The sequence below is a fragment of the Ostrea edulis genome, chromosome 5, assembly GCF_947568905.1.
Source record: "Ostrea edulis chromosome 5, xbOstEdul1.1, whole genome shotgun sequence".
Classification (NCBI taxonomy): Eukaryota; Metazoa; Mollusca; class Bivalvia; order Ostreida; family Ostreidae; genus Ostrea; species Ostrea edulis.
Window position 1 is genome coordinate 12,704,851 of NC_079168.1, and position 24,196 is coordinate 12,729,046.

Sequence of the window (24,196 nt, forward strand, 5' to 3'; positions counted from 1 at the left end):
CTCACCTGAATTTAACAATTTCTGTATATCATATCAAGATAGGAAGCAGTAAGAAACTATCACCAAGCCCCCTAACATTGTCGTACACCACAGTTTGAGTCCATCCGTGCTCTTGATGATGGGCAGAATCGGTAAGAAGCATCCATGGGTAACTGATGGAGACCTCTAAAGGTCATTTCATTTTGCCTGCGATGATTAGCTGCACATTTTTTTAACACTTGTTTGATATGGGAAATTGAAAATGTTAAAGTTCAGGTAAATTAACCACATCCAATGATTACCTTCACAAGTTTTTATACAAACCTCCTAAATAATCATGAACAGTTTGACAGCCACTTGTAAGGTAAACGTTTGAAGAATTTGTACAATTTCAACAAAATTGTATCATCAACTTCATCATTTCTACAGGCCTGAATCTTAAACCACGAGTTTATTTTGATAAAGTTGCAAGGGGGCGAGGATGACGAAATTCAGCATGATTTGTTCTCCTAGAGGCCTTTACCCCAAAATGCTATACATGTCTATTGATAATGGGACAATAGTTTTATAAAAGTTTATGACTTATAAACGAGTTTTCCCTAAAAGAAAACTAAATATGGCTCCTTTACCCACCCACCCCCTAGTGAAAATGATAATAAAACTCTCCAAATGACACGTCCAACTTCTTTTCCTTGCATAACAGGAAGACAACTAACTGCCACACGAATACAACGTCAGCTTTCATTACACATGTATTATGATAAGAGTATACAGAATTTGATTCCTCTGAGCGTCAATCACAGTCACGAGTCCAGAATCAAATCTGTCAGTTTTCATCCATGAACAGGTGAAATGAAGACTAAGACCACTACACAATCATCTCTAGTTCTCTGGCGTATTCTATGGTCTGTTCTGCCAGCATCTTGGCGGGAATCACTTCATCCGTATCCTTCTTCTCACACTGAAAATGGAAGAATCCATCTGGAGGCAAGGTCCATCCTCTCTGCAAAAAAACAAATATACCCTGTTTTGTACTTTATGAAAGCTATCAGATATTATCTCAAACAGATTCTGTCTGGTTAAAGAAGAGAATCCATTGGGGACTGAATGTTTTCAGATTGTCTCTCCATAAAAACCTGTTCATGAACAGTTTCATTGATATTGTCTTTTAGTATAAAAATTAGCCACCAACACATTTCAAACATATAAATCACATTGTCTGGTTAAGAGAAAGAAAGAGAGAGAGAGAGAAAGAGAAAGAAAGAGAGTTACCTGAACAGCATAATCTTTCATTGGTTTTGCGTTTTCAAAGAAGAGCATTCTAGCTGCTTCATTAAGTGCAATTTTCTCATAGGCTTTCTCTATACAACTCGCTATCTCATTTCTGAAAAAAAATGTACATTGTTTTAATATAAATCTATAACATGCTAGGAAAACTTGCTAGGTTGACATTTATTATTCCTCGACCTAAATTATAACTACCAGGAACAGCCATCAGAATATTTACAGTCTAGGTCTGGTGTGTCCAGTGACCTGATACATACCTCGTGTTGTTTAAAATGATAATAAAGAGCACCACCAAAACACATGATAATCCATTGAGAAATATAAACTAGGACACATCTATACAGATTTATCATCATAAAATCTATGCAGTGGTGAGACTGGCAGAGAATGCTCACTGGATTGTTTCAGTGACTAGTATTTCATTTCTTCACGAAAACACTTACCTTTCCACTAGACATAACAAGATGTGTTTGTGAAATACTGAAGCCCTCAGATTAAAACAAAGTGGAACCAGGTCAAAGGTCAATGTTAAGGTCACAAGGTAAAAGATTTCTGTGTCAATGAATGTTTTCCAAAATGTAAATATAAAAAATCATCGTGTTTGCCTGTATTATACAGGTTGGGAACACTTCCCCTATAGCAAGTTATTCTCGCAAAAAATGCGATTATCCCTCTCTCGCGAGAGTAAATATATCCCGTACAACTGAAAAAAAAACACCTTTGGAGTATATCTCTTCGTGTTTCAAGTGAAAAGAAGAAAAAGTGCTAAAATGTCTGATACTTCTACAAATATATTAATCAAAACAAAGACACTCACGATGTGCATTGAATTTCAGAATTCTTCCCTCTTACGCAGCACCGTTGATATGAAATTTCTTGACTGTGTTGTAAATTTTATAGAGACAATTCACTTCATGCTGAGTGTGTGTCGCACTTATTCAGCATTGCACGGAACCTGTCATTATTTTTAATAAAGACACCAAAGCACCTGTTTATGGTAATATTTACTTTCTCACTAAAGAGGGATAATTGTGTTTTAGCGAGAAGATCTCGCTATAGGGGAAGTGTTCCTAACGTGTTATAAGGATATACACTCAATACCGAATGAAAGAAAATGTAATAATGAAGGAAGTATGAGCTAATTTCTGCAAAATCATATTCACCAATCAAATACAATGTATATATCCCACAACACAAACAAGCTTGACATTTAGTCCTTCACTCTATGTTATTATCCTGCACTTACCTTATTGTATCCAAAAGAATGTCAATGAAAAAGTTGTAGTTCTCTGCTGGAACATTTCCCTTTGCAAGAAACACCTGTAAATAAATTTCATTTGACACATACACCTCAGATGTAATAAGTTTAATGGAGTTTCATGTACAGTCCATCCTCTTTTCATAGAAGTTTTCATCTATATATTTACATGGAAACATAATCTACCCTTGATTATTTTGCATGTATATGACATTCAAGGTTAATTTCTCATATGTTCAATATGACAAACTAAGGAACCTTTAAGCAACACACTGAAGAGTTCTAAAAATAATTAAAAGCTTTTAATATTTGTTTCCTTAAAAGGTAATCATGAACACTAATGCTTTATTAGAAAATTTATCAAATATTGAGGGGGTGTTTATTCCTGTCCACTTAGAAAAAATGTGATACTCATACAGGTACAATTAATTACCTTGTTGTAGCCTTGTCCTATCAGTACAATTAATTACCACTTAGAATTTGTCACTTTTGCGTACTGGTGCTGTCAGAGACCTGATTTTGATGCAAATTGTTGTTTACAGTTTTTGCAACACGTCCATTAAAGCAGATATATGTGGGTGTGTTGGGAATAGAATTAGAATAGAAATGGGTATGAAAAGACTCTAGCCTATTTGTAGTGCGCTTTCCCCCTATCTGGAGTTGCTGTCCAAATTTGTCATGGAAACCTAGTCTTAGATTCTGCAGACACAAAATCTTAATCACCTTAGTTGAACTTGGTGTCACAGGTAAATTGTGGAAATGTAATGCTTGGGTACAACAATAGCTGTATATTCATTTGCGGAAACGTAACAACACTTTTTGCGGAAAAGTAAAAATAACATTCTTCAAAATTTGCGGAAAAGTAATACACCCCCTGACATATAGGTACAATTAATTACCTTGTTGTAGCTGCCTTCCATCAAATATTGCTCCATTGAGACAGGATGTTTGATGTAAATATTATTTTGTAATTCTTTTACTGGTAATAGTTCTAGTTCCTGCAAAATAGATCTGCAATTTCAAATGTGTGCCATATCTTCTTTTAAAATGTTGTTCAAACATTTACTCAGAATGCAATATGCAATAGTTTCTTTTAATCTATAACTTGGGGCCATTTTAAGTAACAGGAACTCTTATGTCAAGTTTTATTGCTAAAGCTCAAATAGTTTCCGAGATGTTATTAGGAAATCATTTCTTACCATATATATGACCCAGCAACCTTCGACCTTAAAAAATGGCCATGGATATTTTTTGTTTAAGTTTCATTGATAAAGCTCAAAGAGTATATGAGATGACATCTGAAAACCAAGTTTTTATAGCCATGCAGACACACCCAAATTTATACACCCCACTTAAAACAAATCAGATCTAAATAGTTCTAAGCATATCACAGCAAATGACCATCTAATGCATATTGAAATCAGGTTATGAAATCTGACAGTTTTGTGTGACTCACGGTGTGAAATTCTGCCAGTCTGTTTTGAGCCAACAGACAGAGGAGATTCAGACCTAGTAGCTGGTATTTGTAAGTAGACTCAGGGAGGTTATCTCTGGAAAAAAAAGTAAAGGTGAATGCATGTTTATCACAAAGTAACTTTATTTCCCTCAGAAATGCATGTTTATCACAAAGTAAGTTTATTTCCCTCAGAAATGCATGTTTATCACAAAGTAACTTTATTTTCCTCAGAAATGCATGTTTATGATATCACTAAGTAGATTTATTTCCCTCAGAAATGCACGTTTATGATATCACTAAGTAAGTTTATTTCCCTTAGAAATGCATGTTTATGATATCACTAAGTCAGTTTATTTCCCTTAAGAAATGCATGTTTATGATATCACTAAGTAAGTTTATTTCCCTTAAGAAATGCATGTTTATGATATCACTAAGTAAGTTTATTTCCCTTAAGAAATGCATGTTTATGATATCACTAAGTAAGTTTATTTCCCTCAGAAAAAGTACAGTAGTGTAATTCTGATGGTCCCCATGGAATCGTTGTAATTTGGCGTTAACTGTATACTTAGTTTAATCATGTATTTCTATCAATCAACAATGTTTTAAGGTATTTGATATCGAATACCACAAATTTCATTTGAATGAAAAGATATGCATATATTACAAAAACCTTGGTACTACTTTGAAGTCAATCATCATCACAGAAAACAATTTTAATACTGGGTGATTTTGCAAATATACACGAAATAATATTCTGTCCAAGAATTGTTCCATACATTTTGCATTGAAGCCTATTAGAATACTGATCTAATTCTTGGGGGGAAAACCCCCACAACACATACACAATAAATGAAACCAACTCATAGTTCACAGTAAATACATGCATAAAGTATTAATATTGATTAATACTAAAGTATTTTAAGTCTAACTCCATGACGACAAAGCCGATAAATTTGAAATTGAAGAGGTCTTCCTCTGCCTAATATAAGTATTATCATTATGTATCAAATCTATGAAAATCTTCCCACAGAAACTCCACTTATTGCATGCCACAGAAAGTGCCATAGAGTGGGGCCTATTAATCTGATATTTTTAAAGAGAGATATTGATCTCCTATTGGAATTTAATACAGGTCCTTCCATACTAAAACATGTACAATTCAAGAATTGTTTTGACCTAAATTTCCAATGATTAACTTTATAAATATGAATGCAGTAAATAATATGTGCAGAAGCATTTGTAGATATAAAATAAGGATGTCGACTGAAAGGAAATATTCTTGTCACCACTTTACCCCATCTATTTGTCTTTAGTACTACAGTACACTCTGTTTATTTCTCTATTTCTAATGATATGCTGTGACACAAACTCTGAAGAACATGCAAGTTTGATACGGAATTTGAATTTCGATAAATAGTAGTACATGTACATGTGAATGGTAAACTCATCAAATCATAAAACAAGCACATTATGAATCTATACCAAGCTTCTAAACTCCTGCTATTGTGTATGAAAATATTTTCTATAACAATATCTTATATCACAGCCTATGAATTTAAAATGCTATATCTGATATCATATTTCTTGTTCATATATTTAATGACATCTAATATCATACTAGTAGTCCAGGTATTTAACATGACATATGATTTACTTTCAGGTGTGAATTTAATACGCAGTATTAAGTCTTCCCTGGAAGACATGTGTCGCCTGCTAGTTCATTCTATATGTAATATATCACGTATAATGTTGAAAAAGTAAATTATTCAAATGGTTTTTGTCAGTTTAATACTCCTTTTAAAGGTTTTGAGAATTACTAAACATTCTTTAACGATAACTGAATGGAAATTGAAAGATGAGACATTATTATGCAATGGAATTTGTGGGAGAATCTGTTTGAAATTAAGACATTTATTAAATGTAGACTGAATGAAAACATATGTTTGAAAATATGTATCAACCTGTTACTGTGCTCTTCAAGACAATGGTAATAACCAGAAGTAATTATCTGTTGGGTTTACTGCTTAGTCTTGTTGTCTTTTTATATATCCAATTTACTGTTTCTCAAGAAAAATCATAATTAGTGCTGTTCTGAAATCACGTATACTGTCCTTCAGTATGGGAATTACAAATACTGTCCTTTTGTACATAAAAATACTGTCCTTCAGTTAATCATAAAATAAAATCTTCAGCAAAAAATTTTTTTGCTGTAAAAAATTCTAAGTCCCGGCAAACAGGAAGTTGATAAGCGACAGATTCGAAAATGTCTTACACAATACAGTTGACCACACTGATGCTCTGTGCCAAATATCAGGGAGTTGCCCCATGTGGTTCTTGAGAAAACTGTGACAGAAATTTTTTTGCTGTAAAAAATTCTAAGTCCCGGCAAACAGGAAGTTGATAAGCGACAGATTCGAAAATGTCTTACACAATACAGTTGGCCACACTGATGCTCTGTGCCAAATATCAGGGAGTTGCCCCATGTGGTTCTTGAGAAAACTGTGACGGAAATTTTTTTGCTGTAAAAAATTCTAAGTCCCGGCAAACAGGAAGTTGATAAGCGACAGATTCGAAAATGTCTTACACAATACAGTTGGCCACACTGATGCTCTGTGCCAAATATCAGGGAGTTGCCCCATGTGGTTTTTGAGAAAACTGTGACAGAAATTTTTTGTGACGACGACGAATAGTGATTCCTATATGTCGCCACTGCGTGTAACGCAGGCGACACAATAACATATGATGTCATACTTTAAGTCTAAACAATTAATATGACATAAGATATCATACTAGTTGTCAGTGTATTTAAAGTATTACATATGATATCATACTTATAGTCAATGCAGTTAATATGACACAATATCATTCTTATAATATGTGGGTTTTCAAACATTGTTAAATGTAAAACCCATGTTTATAAGATATCCATACTTACCTGCATCAACTATTTGCAATGCGTCCGGGCACATTGAAATTAGCTGATGCAGGTATAACAATGGATATTGAAATAACCAGTCCATGTGTTTAACATGGAATCTGAGAACATACTTGTAGTCCATGTAATAGCACTTTAACTGCGCCATGTATCGCTCAAACACTGGGATATCTCGCTTTACGATGGCCCACTGTGCACCAATTTCTAGGATATCTCCTGAAACAGATAAAGATTTTTTTTAACATTTACCAGGCCATCATTAATTTCTTTGTTTGATGTACTCTGACCCACATATTTCAAGGTGGGTAGGTAGGTCGGTATTTATTTTTTGAATGATGTATCACATTGATTCAAGTCATGAAAATCAGATACACAATTTTTTTTTTAATGTTTTCATTAAACACATAACAGCCAGAGAGATTTCACATTCATTAATAAAGAGTTTAAAGCATTCATTTTCTTTATACATGTACTAATATGCATAAATCTTGCACCATCTTCTGAAATTTTCACAGGACATTTTGTATTGTCACGGATAAAGACATCAAAACTATAAATGTGTTTCTTTCATTGTGCAAAGTCTTTTGGCAATACATAGCATCTGTATCTTACAAATACACACCGGTAATCGAGTTTGTTGTTAAATTGACACGAAGTATTCATACTATCCATATATAAACAGTAAAGTCGGCTTGATTTTCAATGTTACTCACTTCAACATTGGGGGAATATCCTCTAATACATCACAAAATGTATTCTTCACCAAGACACGTTTCAAGAATTTTTTGTTGTTAGTAACCCTCTGACAATGTGATTCCTGTTTGAGCTGATGAACATCATAGATGTAACGTACTGCAGGTGTTTATAAATTGCATTAAGATTTTTTTTTTATCTATAAAGCATTTCTGGAAAATGATGTATAGAAACTTTAAGTTTAAAACTAAATATGGACAATCTGTGTTCTTGGCAACGGGGGGGGGGGGGGGGGGGGGGGGGGGGGGGGGGGGGGGACGGGACTTCATAAGTACTGATAATTTGATAAAAATGATTGGGTCGGGACAATTTTGAAAGGTCTATTGGAGTGCATCAAACAAATCAACTTTTTATTATTAGTCCCAGTTTACGTAACACAGTGGATTTAATGTACAGAGTACAAAATAAAGTACATTGTATTGGGTTAGATCTGAATACATTGTCAGGAACTGGTTATTCAAGAACACTTACTTGCAACCAAAAGTTCTTGTTTAGATGGTGAGCTCTCATCTGTTGGTAAAAAAGTCACTCCTGTTAAAGCGATCTGCAATGATAAGAAACATATTCAAAAAGATATGAACATGAAAGATGCTTATAATGAAAAGTTAAAAATAAAACTGTAACATTAACAGTGTTCCATCAATAGAGAATAACTTAATTAAATTTTTTAAAACATTTTTACATTGTCTGAAACCCAAGAAGTAAAATGCATATATGAACAAATTCATAAATATTTTTGAAGCACTTATTATTATTCTTTATTCAGGCAATAACAATATTGAATTATTGTCACTATAGAACATTTTAATAAGATTGAAGCCTCAGTGTTAACACAATAAGTTAAAGGACTTCACCCCTGACAAAGGTCTGAAAGGTGCAAGTCACTATTTATACTGAGCGAAGCTTGGACGGGCCTTCCGAAACAAAGCAAAGCTCTAAAGGTAACACGTATGTGAAAGGAAAAAGTAAATTAGGCAAAAGAAAAAGACGTCATCTCTAAGTACATTTGCTGAAAATTTTTGTGCCATATAGTCATCATAATTTTTGTCCATTAGTTGCTTTAACAGTTATTTGAGTTTTAAATTTGACTGCCACAAATGTAAGACTCCGACATACAATTTATGATTTAAACACTAAATTTGTTCAAAATGAATGGTATAATTATATAGTAACAGTTTATATCAAATCATAAATTTTAAAATAGAAAAACTGTACTAAAACTAAGTAGATGAATAAGTTCATGAGTTTCTTTAAATAACAAGAGCACTGCAAATGGTATATCATACACCTGTTGGACAGTGATAACAAAATTTCAGTGCAATATTTGTATCCATAATGAGAAAATGTCGAGAAAACTATTTGACCTATTTTTAGCCCTAAAGTAAGTCACAGTGCACCAATGCAAACTGAAGTGCAAACTGAATCCGTATTTCTCTGAGAGGAAGACTGCGGCTACATTTCAGGGCAATACCTGTATTGGTAATAAAAAAAATCTGGAAAACTGTTAGACCTACTTTTAGCCTTGAAGTAGCTAGGTCATGATGCGTGTACCAATACAGCTGAAGTGCAAACTGAACTTGTACTCCTCTGAGAGGTAGGATGTGACTAAATTTCATGACAATACCTGTATCCATAACGAAAAAAAAAGTCCAGCAAACTGTTTCACCTACTTTTATCCCTAAAGTAAGTCAAGGTGCACCAATCCAGCTGAAATGCAAACTCACTCTTATGCTTCTTGAGGGGAAATTGTGAAAAAATTTCAATGCTGTACATGCATCCAGGCAAGGATTTTTTGAAGAGTCTGTAGGGGGCCGAAATAAGGCCCCACTCCCAATGCTAAAAAGCAGGTATTTTCCCCAATTTTTGCTTTGAAATTCCCAAACAATGAAAACAAATCAAGCAGGGTAGTCTAATTGTTCATAAATCTTCTTCACAGGCCCACAGATTACAATTTTTGCTTCAAAATTATTAAGTAGACCTAATTTTTTTGGCTTTTGCTTATTTGAATAAGGTAAGCTCTGACCAAATTGAAAGTCAGAAGGAGTCCAATTATACCTTAATGCACTCTGGATTGGTTTACTCCCTACTTCTTTGTATCAAACAGTTTTCCCAATTTCAAGCTATGTTGCTAGTTTTCCCAGGCCCTTGAAATCAAGACCTTCAAAAACCTTAATGTTACAGAAAAAAGACTTCTTGAGGGAGAGAAATTGTGACCAAATTTCAAATAAGATTTTCTCTAACCGTTACATTAGAGAAGGATCCTTCTCTATTGCAATGGTTAGAGTAATTTCTGTGGAAACAAAGGTTTAATTTATTCAGTCTCTCCACCAATAAATCCAACTGACACAATTCAATTCCCCACTAAATCGTCTTTATAAACAATGACTTAAGCGCATGCGTCATCTCATTTTGCAAGTTTCTGGATAGATAAGATGTATTATTTGAAATGATGATGATTATCATCAATTTAGTGTGTTGGATTTATTTGTGGAAAAATCATTCATGGATTGATATAGGTAAGTTTTCAGATGATTCATATCAAAAGTAACCTGTGTAGTAATTAGGGCTATATGGACCGTGGATATCGGCCTGGATAGCTCAATTACCGTTAGAGCACCTGACTAGTAATGCAGAGGTCCCGGGTTCGATTCCCGGTCCAGCCAAAGATTTTCTCCTCTCTCCTATATATATTCATATATATATATACATGTATATATATATACTACATTTGGTGCCATTGACCACCCCTGATCTTGCAGGTGAAGGTCCTGTCAGGGGAGGAAAGAATCTGGGTTGTATGTCTTCGAGGGTGAAGACTAATTCAGGAGGGATGAATGTAGTAATTAGGGCTATATGGACCGTGGATATCGGCCTGGATAGCTCAGTGGTTAGAGCACCTGACTAGTAATGCAGGGGTCCCGGGTTTGATTCCCGGTCCAGCCAAAGATTTTCTATCTCCTATACATACTACAATGTATATTTATAGAGGGCGAAGCGGAGCTCTCCCTATAGGTAACACGTATATACATGTTTAAAAGGAAAATATAGAAAACTAATGAAAAATTAAACCATACCTACGGAACTTGAAAATTTTGGTCCCAATGGCGTCGATTCGAATACTATCACGTGGACATGTATTTCTCCATTTTGAATCTCGTGTACCCAAGTTCACGTTATTCTGAGATGTTTACATAAAATCCATAAAAGCATGTAAATCTTATTTTCTTAGTCATATATTATCGCTCCTCGATTTAAAACACGAATTGTACGTTTCCTGTGTTTGTTTATTTGCTGAACACCGACGCTAAATATGATGTCCCAATGCACTGTTTACGTCAGTTGCATAACGTTTCCCGCGTTCAATGGATAGGCGGATCAAAAATGTCTAAAGTCAGAATACTTTGATTGAGCTCTGTCCTCACACGTTAGGTGCCAATATTTCAGGATAGTTTTTGTCCTGTTATGGATCTAGATACTAATGTCAATAGTTTTTGCTTTGCCCTCAAACACGGTCACGCCGTAAGACATATTATATACTACACCTGAAATAATATGGAACTGAAGTGCAACTGATGCAGTAGATATTTCAGGGTTAGAAATTACCTCATGTTCGTAAGTCAGAGACTAGTAAAAAACATGTCGGACTAGTAAACTCTCTATAGCACCAGTCCGTACAGACTAGTGAAAATCCGGAAATCAATCTTGAATTGGTTAAGATTTTAGCAAATTTGTACGAGTCTCTTAGATGTTTGAAGTTATGGTCGATTACCTGCATGGTAAAGTGTTTGCGTGACAATGACATGCTGATCTTCCAAACACATGGAGTGCGTTCGAGACTGCCATTCTTCGCACACGTACAAATTCCTGCCGATTCCGAACGCCGAGTACGCATCACGAGAACGGGTTCGAGGTGCAAGAGCTCACACCACCTCTGTAAGTAGTGTGGTCGAAGAACACGTTTGTGCACACATGTTCTAGTCATTAGCGGCTCTAACACAGGAGTTCATAACACTATAGCTCATGACTTGGTCAATCAAGTGAATTCTATTGACTTTATTGATAAAATTTTGAACACCTGTGACTCTAAGAACTAAGCACGAGAACAATGGGAACGTCGATCTCGAACGCACTTACATGTATGGGCGTTTATAAAAGGGGTTACGTGATTAACTCGGAGGTTACTATATGTGTCTGAAGATCTTGAATGTAAAATATAGTATGGTGGTCTGAATTGTTTGCAAATGTGATGTGTTTGGTTTGATTAAATACTATTGAATAAAATGAAGATCATTTCATATGATATACTGGACGGACTAGTGAAATGCTTTGCGGACTAGTGAACATCAATAGTCACTAGTCTGTACGGACTAGTGCTTGAAAAAGTTAATTTCGAACCCTGCATTTCCCACATACTTTAAACAGGCTTGGACAAAAACGATGGGGACAGGAGACACCGAATATAAATTATCCCCTCGTTTCCACAGAAATTGCGGTAAGATTATTTAGATTGATTTAACTTTCTACCTTTATAACAAATTACTCCATCAGTCTATGCGGCATACACCCCATAAGACGGACATTCATATTCATAAAAATAGGTTTATACGTCATTGCGTTTTAAATTTGCCAACAACCTATCTCGTGTTTAAAGTATAAGTAAGAAAGTACACAATACTTTTTGAGGAAATTCGATCCTTGTCAACAATGATTTAGCTGTTTTTTCTGTTGATAGTAATTTTACGTTTAAATACAATCCACATGTGCAAGAAACATATTCCAGATGAATGAACAAACCTTTAATTTTGTTAGAAAATCACCACATCGATCTAAGTTTGGTGGTTTCTTATCCCATTCTCTTTTTAAACTTTGGTACATGATTACAATTTCTTTCAGCGATGCCATGTTTTTCAGATGCGCAGAAAATATAGCCTTTGTCCCTGATTCGCTGAAAACACACTGCGCTCGCGCAAAGGCCACTTCCTTTACCGGTTGAGCAACACGTTCAGCAGCCGGCAGAAGCAGGCATGGAGAACGATATTCTCGACTCTCTCGAAGATGTAGGGTGTGTAACAGTGTTTCTAATTGTTACATTAGTGCATATTCCCGTTTACTGTAAAATCTATCTTAGTTGATATGAAAATGCAATCACATTCATTCATTGTGGTGCCTTAAGACCCCCCCCCCCCTTCTTAAATGGGAACATGCTGATATATAATCCGAGATTCCTCTGACTCTTAACCCCGCTTTTATTTTGTGACTTCTGCGGGGGAGAGTCAGAGCGGACTCCATATTGAAAAGTGGGAATTCAGCGACACCAGCTGGTGTCGCTGCTTTACCTACCTTTTACAACTTTATTTCGCGGACCCATCTTCCAAGACGCGAGGATTCAGTTATCGGAAGATTATTCTACAAATACATCATGATTAATACGATGCTATCGCCGTTTAAACGATGGAATTTTGTGTTTACATGTGCTGACGTCATGCGCAAAGAAATCAAATGGCGAGGCAGCGACCTAATTCAAGTGATGCTCCATTTGTCGGTGTTAGGGCCGTTTAAACGGCGATAGCATCGTATTAATCATGATCTATTTATAGATTTATCTTCCGTTAACTGAATTCTCACGTCTTGGAAGATAGATCCGCGAAATAAAGTTGTAAGAGGTAGGTAAAGCAGCGACACCAGCTGGTGTCGCTGAATTCCCACTTTTCAATATGGAGTCCGCTCTGACTCTCCCCCGCACATGTCAAATATAAAAGCGGGGGTAAGAGTCGGAGGAATCTCGGATTAGCTAATATAGTACTCCTACAAGTAAGACCTAAGAGCTCTGCCTTATATACCTCGGATACGGTGATGAAATTAAATAAATGAAATAAAACAACATCAGACAAAAATAAATAATTTTCACTCTGATTCGGTCTTCTAGCCATGATCACCAGGTCCAGCAGTGAGTCTATTGATTTAGGCCTTAGCCTTATTAAGCTGTAACAGGAAGGGAGAAAATGCAACGGACCAGACCGGGATTCGAACCCTGGCCCCCTGAATCTCTAGTCAGGTGCTCTACCAACTGAGCTAACTGGCCACCGGCGACCGAATCCGGCTGACCGCTACATTCCTCCCTCCTTATATGTCATCACAACACCAACCCGGGATCTTTATCCCCTGGCAGATATTTTCACCTGTCAGTTCCAGGGGCTGGTCACAACACCAAATGTAACAGGAAGGGAGAAAATGTAATGGACCAGACCGGGATTCGAACCTGGGCCCCCTGAATCTCTAGTCAGGTGCTCTACCAACTGAGCTAACTGGCCACCGGCGATTGAACCCGGCTGACTGCTACAATGCTATATAGCTTTACAAAGCTGTTTGAAATAGCTTGATTAAGATAGTTTAGATTGAATTTCTTCAGTGCAGTGGTAAAGCCAAACAGTTGCATAATTTTTAAATGTGTTTATACTTTGAACTAACCACAACACTATATTCTTAAGATTTTTCATGAAAAGAAAATTTCTTTTGTGCTGTTAACTGTCCACTACCCTGTGTGCGTTGAAGCATAGAAAAGTATGATGACAATGTGTAACCTGACTGCCAATCCATTATTCTGTTGATCCTCATGGACTTTTATTCTATTCTGAAAATTGGATAACATAACTGTTGCTCAACAACTTAATAATCCTAAACATTTTACAATTCTTCCTAAGGGATGTAGTTTAAGAATTATTTTTTGTTTACAATGTGTTGAACAGACTTCAAGGATGAAATATGTTCATTCAGTGGAATTCTATTTTTATGTTTTTAGAAATTAAATATAAATCAAGAGATTGTGCTTGACCTGGTCATTGGGCTTGTAGTTTATAGCGATGATTGTTAAACTTACTTCTGTTTCATTAACATTACAATTTTGTGTATATTTCCATGTCATGTTGAAACTTTGTGCCATTAATTACTATGGCCTCTGATATTGCATATTTGTGAATCAGGAGGTACATTTTTCTTATTCATAAGTAAATACATACTAGTGATTGCAATTTGGGATAAGCAAATTGCTAAATGTGACAATGGTACATTACCAACTAGTGTCAATGTGACATTTCTAAAATGAATGCGCCATATTGAAATTTTTATGTGACAATTAAAAAGTGTGAGAGACTACTGACAGACTATTACTGTATTGCCATAGATAACTTTACTGACTGAATTGTCTGTTTGTTTTGACTTTTCTGCATCTTCCTTTTCTCAAGACTCTTTCGTGTCATCATCTTTATATTATAACTGCTTCTACAGTGTCTATTGGTTTATCATTCTGGCGAAATTTAAGGAATGTTTGCCCTTTATCGGGCATAGGGATTTTTTTCAGTGGCATCTTCAGTCCCTGCATTTTAAAATCACAATTTAACGGGATTAACCAATCAAATAACTTTTTACTGTTTGATTTATACTGAGGAAATCGAAGTCATAGTTGCGCTTTAATGAACGAAAAGTTGTACTATTACAAAGCACAACAGCGATAAAGATTTTTCAAGCACTAAATCAATATAGATGCAGTGGGGCAAAAGTTTATATGTCTACGAAGTCAATGGAGAAAAGTTCAAACTAAGAATATAGACAATATTGTACTACAACAGCACAGCATTTTCAAATCTATGCACCATTCTTTAATTACAGTATATGTTACTGTGGCACAGGGCGCATGCTTATCCCAATCGCTGCTTACATAATTATATTTGATATTAGATGCAAGTTAATCAGAAAAAAATGGGGGAAGCAGGGGCCACCCCTGAATCCACCACTGGGTTATTTGCAGATGTTGATATTGTGGTTAGTACATATTTTGAGACTGCTTTTACAATTTATGCTATTAATTTCTGTCTTTGAATGTGAAAAATGTAGCCATGTCTGTCGGTTTCTGATTTCAATTAATGATCAATGTTTTACAAGTACTGGGGCTCGCTGCTGGAATCTTCTGTTCTGTCAGTTAATGATCATTTACAGGTACTTTGGCTCGCTGCTGGAATCTTCTGCTCAGTCAATTAATGATCAGTGTTTTACAGGTACTCGGGCTCGCTGCTGGAACCGTCTGCTCTGTCTGAAGCTGTCGCTCAGGGTCCCGCCTCCATCGAGTTTACTCAGCTGGTGTCATGGCTGACAGACAGGCTGAAGAGCTTTTGTGGTTTGGAAGAAAGCATTAATGCAACACACTGTAAGTTTTCAGTTGTGTGTTTGTTGTTTTATGTCCCATGTGAATAATTTTCACTCATTAATAAGTAAAGACATTGGCAGCTGTCAGTGAAGTGCCACAAATGCAAGACCTATGCATGACATTCAAGGTCGCTGCAGTGAGGGTTTCTTTATTATGCAAATGTTTGCTGTGACACTGGACCTCCATTTTTAAGTTTATGTAAAAAAGACCTGTGACTTGGACTTCTAATGTCGGATGCTTGGCAGAGGAGCAGTCGCTTCCATTGTTTTAAAAATGTCTGAGGTTTGATGCGGTGCCAGGATTGAGAATCAAAACCAACCTCCCAGTTTGCTGTAGTCAGATGTTTTTGCAAACCATATTGTGTAACATCAGCTATGATTTGGTAGCCATTAAAATTTAAATCAACAAATTTTTACCTCAGATGTTAAAATGTTCTCCGGATTTATCGTTTGACAAAATAAAATATGAAATGTTTATTTTTTGTGTAGCTCCTGAGGATGCTGCCAATTTTGTCATGGAACTCAGTGGCTTTCTGAGGGAATTAAGTAAGTCATTTTCCTGTATTAAATTTTGAAATTGACCGATATTCTAGCACATGTACATTGGGATTACAATGTGTGCTTATCTAAACATTAAAGCAACATCAGAAATTCAGTTTGCATTTCATATTGAGAGTACCAACGTTAACATGTATCTGATGATGGCATGCAAAACATTATTTACAAGTGTAATAAACACGCTTATGATGAATTTATGCTTATTGATATCCATTCCCCAATGAGAGAAAAACAACAAATCTTTCATTGGATGTACCGAAGTTTGGTTATTAAAAATTATTTTTCGCTGGCCCTGGACATTTTCTATAACTGTGTGTTACTGTATATGATTGCTTGTCAGCTTATGTTCAAATTATTGTATTATAAACTTCTATAATTAAGGGTACTATTTCTATGGCCAAACTGTGTTTGTATAAGATGATTTCTGTGGTTGTAGATTGTCCATACAAACACTTATACGAAGGAGGGCCAGTCACAGAGAGACTGAACAGCAAGGGGAGTGTCCTTCAACTACTAGGTACAGAAAATGTAGTCACATCTAATGTTGCTGTTAGGTACAGGAAATGTCAGATTTAAATGTTGCTGTGTGTGTGATATCCTTATGCTTTAGATATAATGTATGCAGGCAATTGATTTGTCGTGTTTTAATCATTGTAGATTATTTGACATCAGAGCTACAGACGGCTCACATCTTGGCTGTGAAGAAACCTCAGGAGTTAAGAACTGTCACAGCAGAGACTGAACCTGTGTCTGTAAGTTCACATCAAAACTTTTGATTGCATATGCTTGTTTAATTTTCATTACTGATGGGATTCAGAGGACAAAGAAACCCGATATTTTGTTTCCAGTACGCTATAGGTGTGCAGAAATTTAGAATTTTCATTCCTTTTTGTATTTGATGTTCCTTATTTCAGTATGTGATACTTCTATTCTGATATGTTTATAGAATGAGACTGATATTGCCAAACATCTCAAGATCATGCTGATAGCATTGGGATTCCCCAAACCGCCAGCAAACATCACTTCCTTCCAGCTCTTTAGCAAAGTTGAAACAAAGGTGAATACTCTTTGAATTTCAATTAGTTCAGTGATAATTTACCATGTAACAAATGTGAATTCATATGAATCATTTTTTGAGGAAATATTATTGCTTTATGTTAATTTTAATTTACATGTTGTTGGTAGGACTCTAGGTAGATAAGTGGTATATCATCAAAATTTATCTTCACAAGAAATAAGAAATCTCTGTAGTTAAATTACTGTCGAAGTCAAATGATAGACACATATTGTGGTACTAATGTATATTTCACCTATGAATGACACCTTTTATTGTGTTGATGTGTCGTTCACCTTTGAATGTCGCCTTTATAGTGTTAATGTCGATTACACCTTTGTATGACACCTTTTGATGTTTATTTCACCTTTGTATGACACCTTTTGATGTTTATTACACCTTTGAATGACACCTTTACAGTGTTAATGTCTATTACACCTTTGTACAGGTGAAGGAGGCCATGACTAAGAACCCTGCTGTGATAAGTAAGCCCCTACTGAAGGCTCGCCTGTCTGACAAACAGTGGCAACAGATCATGAAAATCAACGACAGTCTGGTCAGGGAATACACCACCAGGCGGGAGATGATCCTCAAGCGTCTAGACGTCACTATCCAGTCATTTATGTGGTCAGCAGCTGCTAAGGTGATGTCACTATGAAAATGTTTTTTTTTTCATTATTTGTTTTCATGGATGTGTATTGGAGAGTGTCCAGTGATTGATGGTAATAATTTTGATATTGTGTAGCAGGTTTTTTTTTTCACTTGGCAATGTTCTGGCTCAAAGGTATTCAAATAATTTTAACAGAATAAATTTTGGCAGACATGGAGTTCCAAAACATAAAATTTAGACAGTGTAGTGTTGATAACTTATCTTAAAATGTTTTAATGTCATCAGAAGAAACTAATAAAAAAAACTAGTAGATTATGAAAAATTAACCCCCCTTACCCCCAATCTGAATGTGGCTGCATATACATGTACCTCTGACAGAGTTATCTTTCTTTTGAAAATACATATTCGGATTGCAGACATAATTGAATGCATTTTCAGAAAGAAGCTAAGATCGCTACCATGCAGTAAAAATCTGCTATATGATTTTAACACAGATGCCTTGAACTGATAAACTTATTAGAAAGTTTAATTGAGACAGCAGTTAAAGTTTTTGTTACATTACTTGTTGAGTGAAGTTTTGAAGACATATGTCTATCTGTCCATTTGTCTGCACAGCCATATATCATAACCTTGTAAGTAAGAAGCATTAGGTGCTCCTGCGCAGCTCAGTTAAGGCTATCCGAGAAAAATCACAGTGCTGTCATAAATGTACCTCTGTGCACTTCGCACCATATGACATCACAATGAAAAAGTATGTCACAACGTACAGGTTCTTGTAGTTGTATCGCGGGGAAAGTGTCATAATATTTTGTCGTTATTTACTACTGTTATCAAGTGATAAGCTGTATACATGAAAACCCTTCTTTTTAAATGATTATATATCATTCCTTTATGATATCAAATCGCTCTCCATTTTTAATATATAGTATGCACAAGGTGATATTCATATTATATTGTGACCTTGAAATCACCCCTAATCTGAATGACTGATGCATTTAGAATTTCCTTATGTAGATAAATAATCTCATTCTACAGAAACAGTGGCAAAGTTCAGGTTCTTCTGCAATAAAAAGCAATATGATTTTTTCTGAAATGTTCTAGATATATTTATGCGTTTGAAAAGTGCAAGGAGCAATTTCTTTCTTGTAAATTAACGGTATGATATATATAGGAATGTGGACAACCCCGGTAATTCGCTGATGAATGTTGATAAATTATTGCATGTTTAGTTTGAATATGCATTTGCTCCCAACACTTTTCATGTAAGGGCTGTTCCAGAAATGATCAAATGGGGGGGGTCGGGCGGCAAATGATATTTTTTTGTGTGGGTGGTCGTATTTTTTCTTATTTTATTTGGTCCGTGGTTGGACTGTTAAAAAAATATTTATTATGGGTAGTGGGTAGTTTCTATTGTTTTATTTTGTGCCACGTGGGTGTTGAGTTTTCAGAATATTTTTATTGTTGCTCTTGTCGTGTTGGTTACAAAACGTCGGAGGGAAAATTGAAAACGTGCTTTCGAAATCGGAAGTAACATAGAACTATTCGAGTTGTCGCTCTTTGCAGCGCATAACTTTCCATTACGGCACTCTTCAAATTAGAGGCGCGTTTAGTAGGGTCCCTTTGGACGTGATGGTGGCGAACTCTGTTCTGTAGATTATTACAGTTTACAGTGCATCGATTTTGGGAATATTTTGAAACCAATAGGTATTCCGTTTTCTAATAAAAATAGGCAAATCTTAGTTGATTTATACGAGGGTACCGATGCGTTATATTTATCAGTCAGTGTGATGGTGATATAGAGGCCTCCGGGCGCGGGCTCCAGAAGACGAACGATTCGTGGAAAAACATATCCATACCCATTTTATGATAATAGCATCATTTGGACTCCCAATCTTTCCAACATTCCCGCCATAGATGCCTTTGATTGTTGATGTGACATCGTTTCTTCAGAACTACTGTGATACAATGTCGCACAGGCATTACCGCATCTGTTTGTCCTGAAAACCTCGCGAGATTTGTACCGTTTTCATTTTTAAAAATATTTTTGTGGTGGATCTGGTTAGTTTTTTTTTAATTAGATGGGTCATTGTAAAATGAGTTTATCAATTTGATGGGTCATGGGGTAATTTTTTTTTTTTTAATGGGTGCTTGGTATATACAAAAGGTGCCTCCCGACCCCCCAATGTATTTATTTCTGGAATAGCCCTAAAGGATTTTTATTTATTTTGTTCACAAGTAGGACCTCTTGCTGTTTTCCAAAAATAAAGTGTGACGTGATATTCAACTGACGTCATGGGAAATTCCCATGAGGGGAATTTACTGTAGCTCAGTCGCATTTAACATATGGATAGTATCATTTCGGTGTTAAAATGTAACAAGTGTAATGATACCTGTGATTTTGAGGTGTAATTTCACCCCATAATTATAGAGCATTTTACTATGGAAGCCATTAACCTACATGTAGTTGCATATTTGACACAAAGATTGCATATGACCTTGATCTTGGACAAGGTCGAGGTCAATAAGAGAAGTATTGGATTTGTGTCCTGGCTTTAACTTTCTAGCAAAGCAATATTAGATGCCCATACTTGACATAAAATTTGTGTATTTTTTAGAGGTGTTATTTGAGTAGACAAAGGTCAAGGTCTCTGGGGGGAAAGTATAGAATCTCTAGAAGAAAGAGCTTTTAGATAGTAATAATTATATTTTACGAAAAGGTTGCTTTGTGTTGGTCTCACCAGGAAAAGTATTCATTCTATTGTACATTTTCCTGCACTGCATGTGGATTTTCCAGAATCTAAGACAAATGATCTATTTATTTAGTTTTATTTTTTAATTCATGCTTCATGTGTTTTTCTTAATAGAAAAAAGAAAATGAAATTGCAGCTGTGTACCAACCAATAAGAAAACTCCTAAAAGCTTCCTGTGATATCTCTGTGGCTGAAATTTTAGCTGCCAGAGAAGGTTAGTACTAGCTTTTGTGATGGTTTCTTCATTAGTAAGTTTTCTGAAGATAAAGCCATTCTTATTGTGTAAACACTTTCATTGTCATGATTTTTTTTCTTCTTATAGATTTAACTTACTTGCGAAAGACGAGTAGTGGTGAGGCAAGAATGAAATGTGCAATAAATAAAGTGAAAATTCCAAAGGTAAAAGAAGGACCCAATCTTTCATTTTTAACACTAAGGCTAAAACAATTTGGTTTCATATGTAATTTAGATTAATTTGCTGTGAAGTCTCCCCAAGCTTTGAAATAAAGAAAGTGTAAGCCTTGAATGTAGTTATTTGAAGATGTTCTTATCCGCTTACAATGGCAGGTGCCAGACAGAGGTGGGAGAGTCTGGGAGCAGGAACCACCCCCTCCAGAAATGCCATCCTTCCAGAAACGTGTCGATCAACCTCAGGGACAAAGACCACAGTGTATGTCAAATGATAACTTTTAGTATTCTAGATAATAGTAGAGTAAGATGAATTTTTCCACGTTATTTTCAGTTGATTAAATCAAGGGCATTTTCTGATTCTGATTTGTGTATTATGATCTGGTAAATGTAGGTCCAAATTAAAGATCAAATTCTTTGTAATTAGAATTTTTTATCAATTGATTATCCATTCTTTTCAGCTGGCAGAGGTGGTCGTGGTGGACGGGGTCGTGACCGAGGGGGGAAGGTGCAGGGAGGCTGGGGAGACCAGCAACAAGGAGGACACGGAGGAAACTGGAACCAGGGCGGGGGAGGATATGGAGGAGGAGGGGGCAGGGGGAGGGATCACTACCAACAGGATGGAGGCTACCAGGGCGGGGGAGGAGGAAGGGGGAGGGATAACTACCAACAAGATGGAAATTATCAAGGAGGCTACCAGGGAGGCTACCAAGACAGTGGGTACCATGGTAAGTATTGTAAATATACAATGGTTTGACACACTATAGAGGTGGTAACCAAAACGGTAGATACTGTGGTAAGTATGGTAAATATACAATGGTTTAACAAACTGAGGTGGCTACCATTTTGGTAGATACCGTGGTGAGTATTGTAAATATACAATATTTAGACAAATAAAGGTGGCTACCAGGATATTGGTTGCCATGGTAATTGCTCTGTACAGTGGATGGAGGCTGTTACTGTAGTAAATGACTGTAATTTTTAGAACTTTTTTTTCTTTTAAAATTACCCACATATTTAACACCTCATTAACATGAAAACGTGTAGTAAAACAAAAAGATTTATGCAATATTTAGAAGAGATGCACCTATAGGAAAGGCAAAACTGAGATAAATTTGTTACTTTAAACATTGGAATTTTTATTTACACAGGTGGTGGTGGAGGTCGAGGAAGAGGAGGTAGGCCAGGAAGTGGGCGTGGCAGAGGGCGGGGCCATTATTAAAGACATGCTTAGTACCTCACTGGATCGTTATTTATGCTATGTATAACTTTGCAATTGGTGCCAATCTTGTGACTGCATTCTCAAATTTAACACAAGAAAAAAATGTCCCATGTGTTATTATATTTGTTTTGTTATAATAAACTAGGACTAGTTGATGCACTGTCATACTCTTACTTTTGATGGCCAGAGACACAGCGATTTCCGGAGGATTTCAGTGATGGTAGTGTTTGTTAAGTACTAGGGGCACTAAGGTGCGATTTCAGCACTGTTTTGTGATATATTTCAAACCAATTTTATTCCCATTAGTTATATGAAATTAATTATGAACTCGGCAAGCACAATTTTTTTTAGTTTGCAATTCTTTTGAATGTTGATGTTACGATGTCGCTGATGTCATCAGTTTGGCTCTTAAAGTTTGTTTCTGTTTTCTTTTCTTTTTAGTAATGTTGATAGTGAGCATGATTATTTCATAGTTCTACATTGCTTTACAGATTGACTATATTGTGGCAAGTTTTGGAGTTGTTTTCCATGACGTTATCGCTAGTAAATCGAAAGGGAAATGATGAGGATTATTTTTATAATGGATCCATGACATAAATGTTGAATTTACTGGATCATAAAGAACTTGGGGTGGGTGTCAATAAAAACAGAATTTTAGAGCTATTTTGAATTGAAGTTTTGAGTCAAAATTCGTTTCATTCCTTGTGTCTTTTATTAGGGGTGGTATGGTATAGGCCCGTACTATTATAATTATTATTGCAGACAAAATTACCGGTTACTGTTGAGTCACATGAGCCACCAGATATTGTAGGTGTCCTATAAACCACCAGATATTGTAGGTGTCGTATAAACCACCAGATATTGTAGGTGTCGTATAAAGTACAATTGGATTTTGTGGGTGTCGCAATGGAGACTAACCCTGGCTATTGTACAAACCAAAAACAAACGATGGAGTTTCATTCATTGGTATACGAATTTGTCAACTGAATGACCTGAGCAGACTTGCTGAGTATGCTTTCTACTCTTTACTTCAGGGACTGTTCGATCAGTAACTTTATTGTCATCAGAGCCAGACATTGACCAACATTTTACTGTACATATTATTTACAATCTGATTACATGTATAATCAGCTTCTCGATCCGCTCCTCTTTTTATACGCCCGTCTTAAGACGGGCCGTATTATGTTATGGCCTTCATGTCCGTCCGTCTGTCCGTCCGTCTGTTAGCTTTTTCGTGTCCGGCTCATAACTTAAATACTATAAGGCCTAGAATAATCAAACTTTGTCAGTTGATACATCTTGGGTAGAAGGTGTGTCGCACATTAAAACCAGGTCGCTGTGACTTTTAATTAAGAAGATATGGCCAAATATGGTAAAACCCTGTCCGGCTCATAACTTGAAAACTATTTGATCTAGAATCATGAAACTTGGTCAACTTATGCATCTTAGGTAGAAGGTGTGTCGCACTGTACTTTAAGGTCACTGTGACATTTAGTTGAAGTGATTTTTTGAAAAAAGTATGTTATAATTGGTACAATCCCTACTCACATAAGAGTTTTGTAGAAAACCTCATTCAAAAATGTTACATCAAGAAAACACATTTTTTTTTTTATGATATACTGTACAGCTTTTTTTAGCTTATGTAATGTTTCCTTTGTTTCTAACAATAACATGAGAAATTCCACTTGTGCCATGGGAGTAGCATGCAAAGGGCATTTTGACAAGAC

The 24,196-nt window shown here is 35.8% G+C and overlaps 2 protein-coding genes across 2 annotated transcripts; one reads left to right on the forward strand and one right to left on the reverse strand.

Moving 5' to 3' along the window:
• Positions 1-649: 649 nt before the first annotated feature.
• On the reverse strand, positions 650-12,636 carry LOC125651523 (26S proteasome non-ATPase regulatory subunit 8-like). The gene is made up of 8 exons (XM_048880157.2): positions 12,463-12,636; positions 8,140-8,212; positions 7,029-7,131; positions 3,981-4,074; positions 3,424-3,522; positions 2,513-2,586; positions 1,252-1,363; positions 650-982 (listed from the first exon to the last, which is right to left on the reverse strand). Exons 1-8 carry the CDS (start codon positions 12,568-12,570, stop codon positions 848-850), a joined length of 798 nt encoding a protein of 265 aa, XP_048736114.1. The 5' UTR covers positions 12,571-12,636; the 3' UTR covers positions 650-847.
• On the forward strand, positions 12,635-22,624 carry LOC125652137 (protein FAM98A-like). The gene is made up of 12 exons (XM_048881119.2): positions 12,635-12,730; positions 15,720-15,868; positions 16,357-16,413; positions 16,862-16,942; positions 17,083-17,177; positions 17,372-17,482; positions 17,928-18,122; positions 20,954-21,053; positions 21,162-21,238; positions 21,407-21,509; positions 21,709-21,975; positions 22,399-22,624. The coding sequence occupies exons 1-12, from the start codon at positions 12,693-12,695 to the stop codon at positions 22,467-22,469; spliced, it is 1,344 nt and encodes a 447-aa protein (XP_048737076.1). The 5' UTR covers positions 12,635-12,692; the 3' UTR covers positions 22,470-22,624.
• Positions 22,625-24,196: the final 1,572 nt, after the last annotated feature.

What these genes read in the sequence shown, in the direction of transcription:
- LOC125652137 (XM_048881119.2), top strand. Translation starts at nt 12,693, where the DNA reads ATGGAGAACGATATTCTCGACTCTCTCGAAGATGTAGG. An exon ending in TCAGGGACAAAGACCACAGT is followed by an intron (nt 21,510 to 21,708) that starts GTATGTCAAATG and finishes CATTCTTTTCAG; the next exon opens with CTGGCAGAGGTGGTCGTGGT. An exon ending in CCAAGACAGTGGGTACCATG is followed by an intron (nt 21,976 to 22,398) that starts GTAAGTATTGTA and finishes TTATTTACACAG; the next exon opens with GTGGTGGTGGAGGTCGAGGA.
- LOC125651523 (XM_048880157.2), bottom strand. Translation starts at nt 12,570, where the DNA reads ATGGCATCGCTGAAAGAAATTGTAATCATGTACCAAAGTTTAAAAAGA. An exon ending in TGCTATTACATGGACTACAA is followed by an intron (nt 4,075 to 7,028) that starts GTATGTTCTCAG and finishes TTTTTTTTCCAG; the next exon opens with AGATAACCTCCCTGAGTCTA. An exon ending in TGAAAGATTATGCTGTTCAG is followed by an intron (nt 983 to 1,251) that starts GTAACTCTCTTT and finishes GTTTTTTTGCAG; the next exon opens with AGAGGATGGACCTTGCCTCC.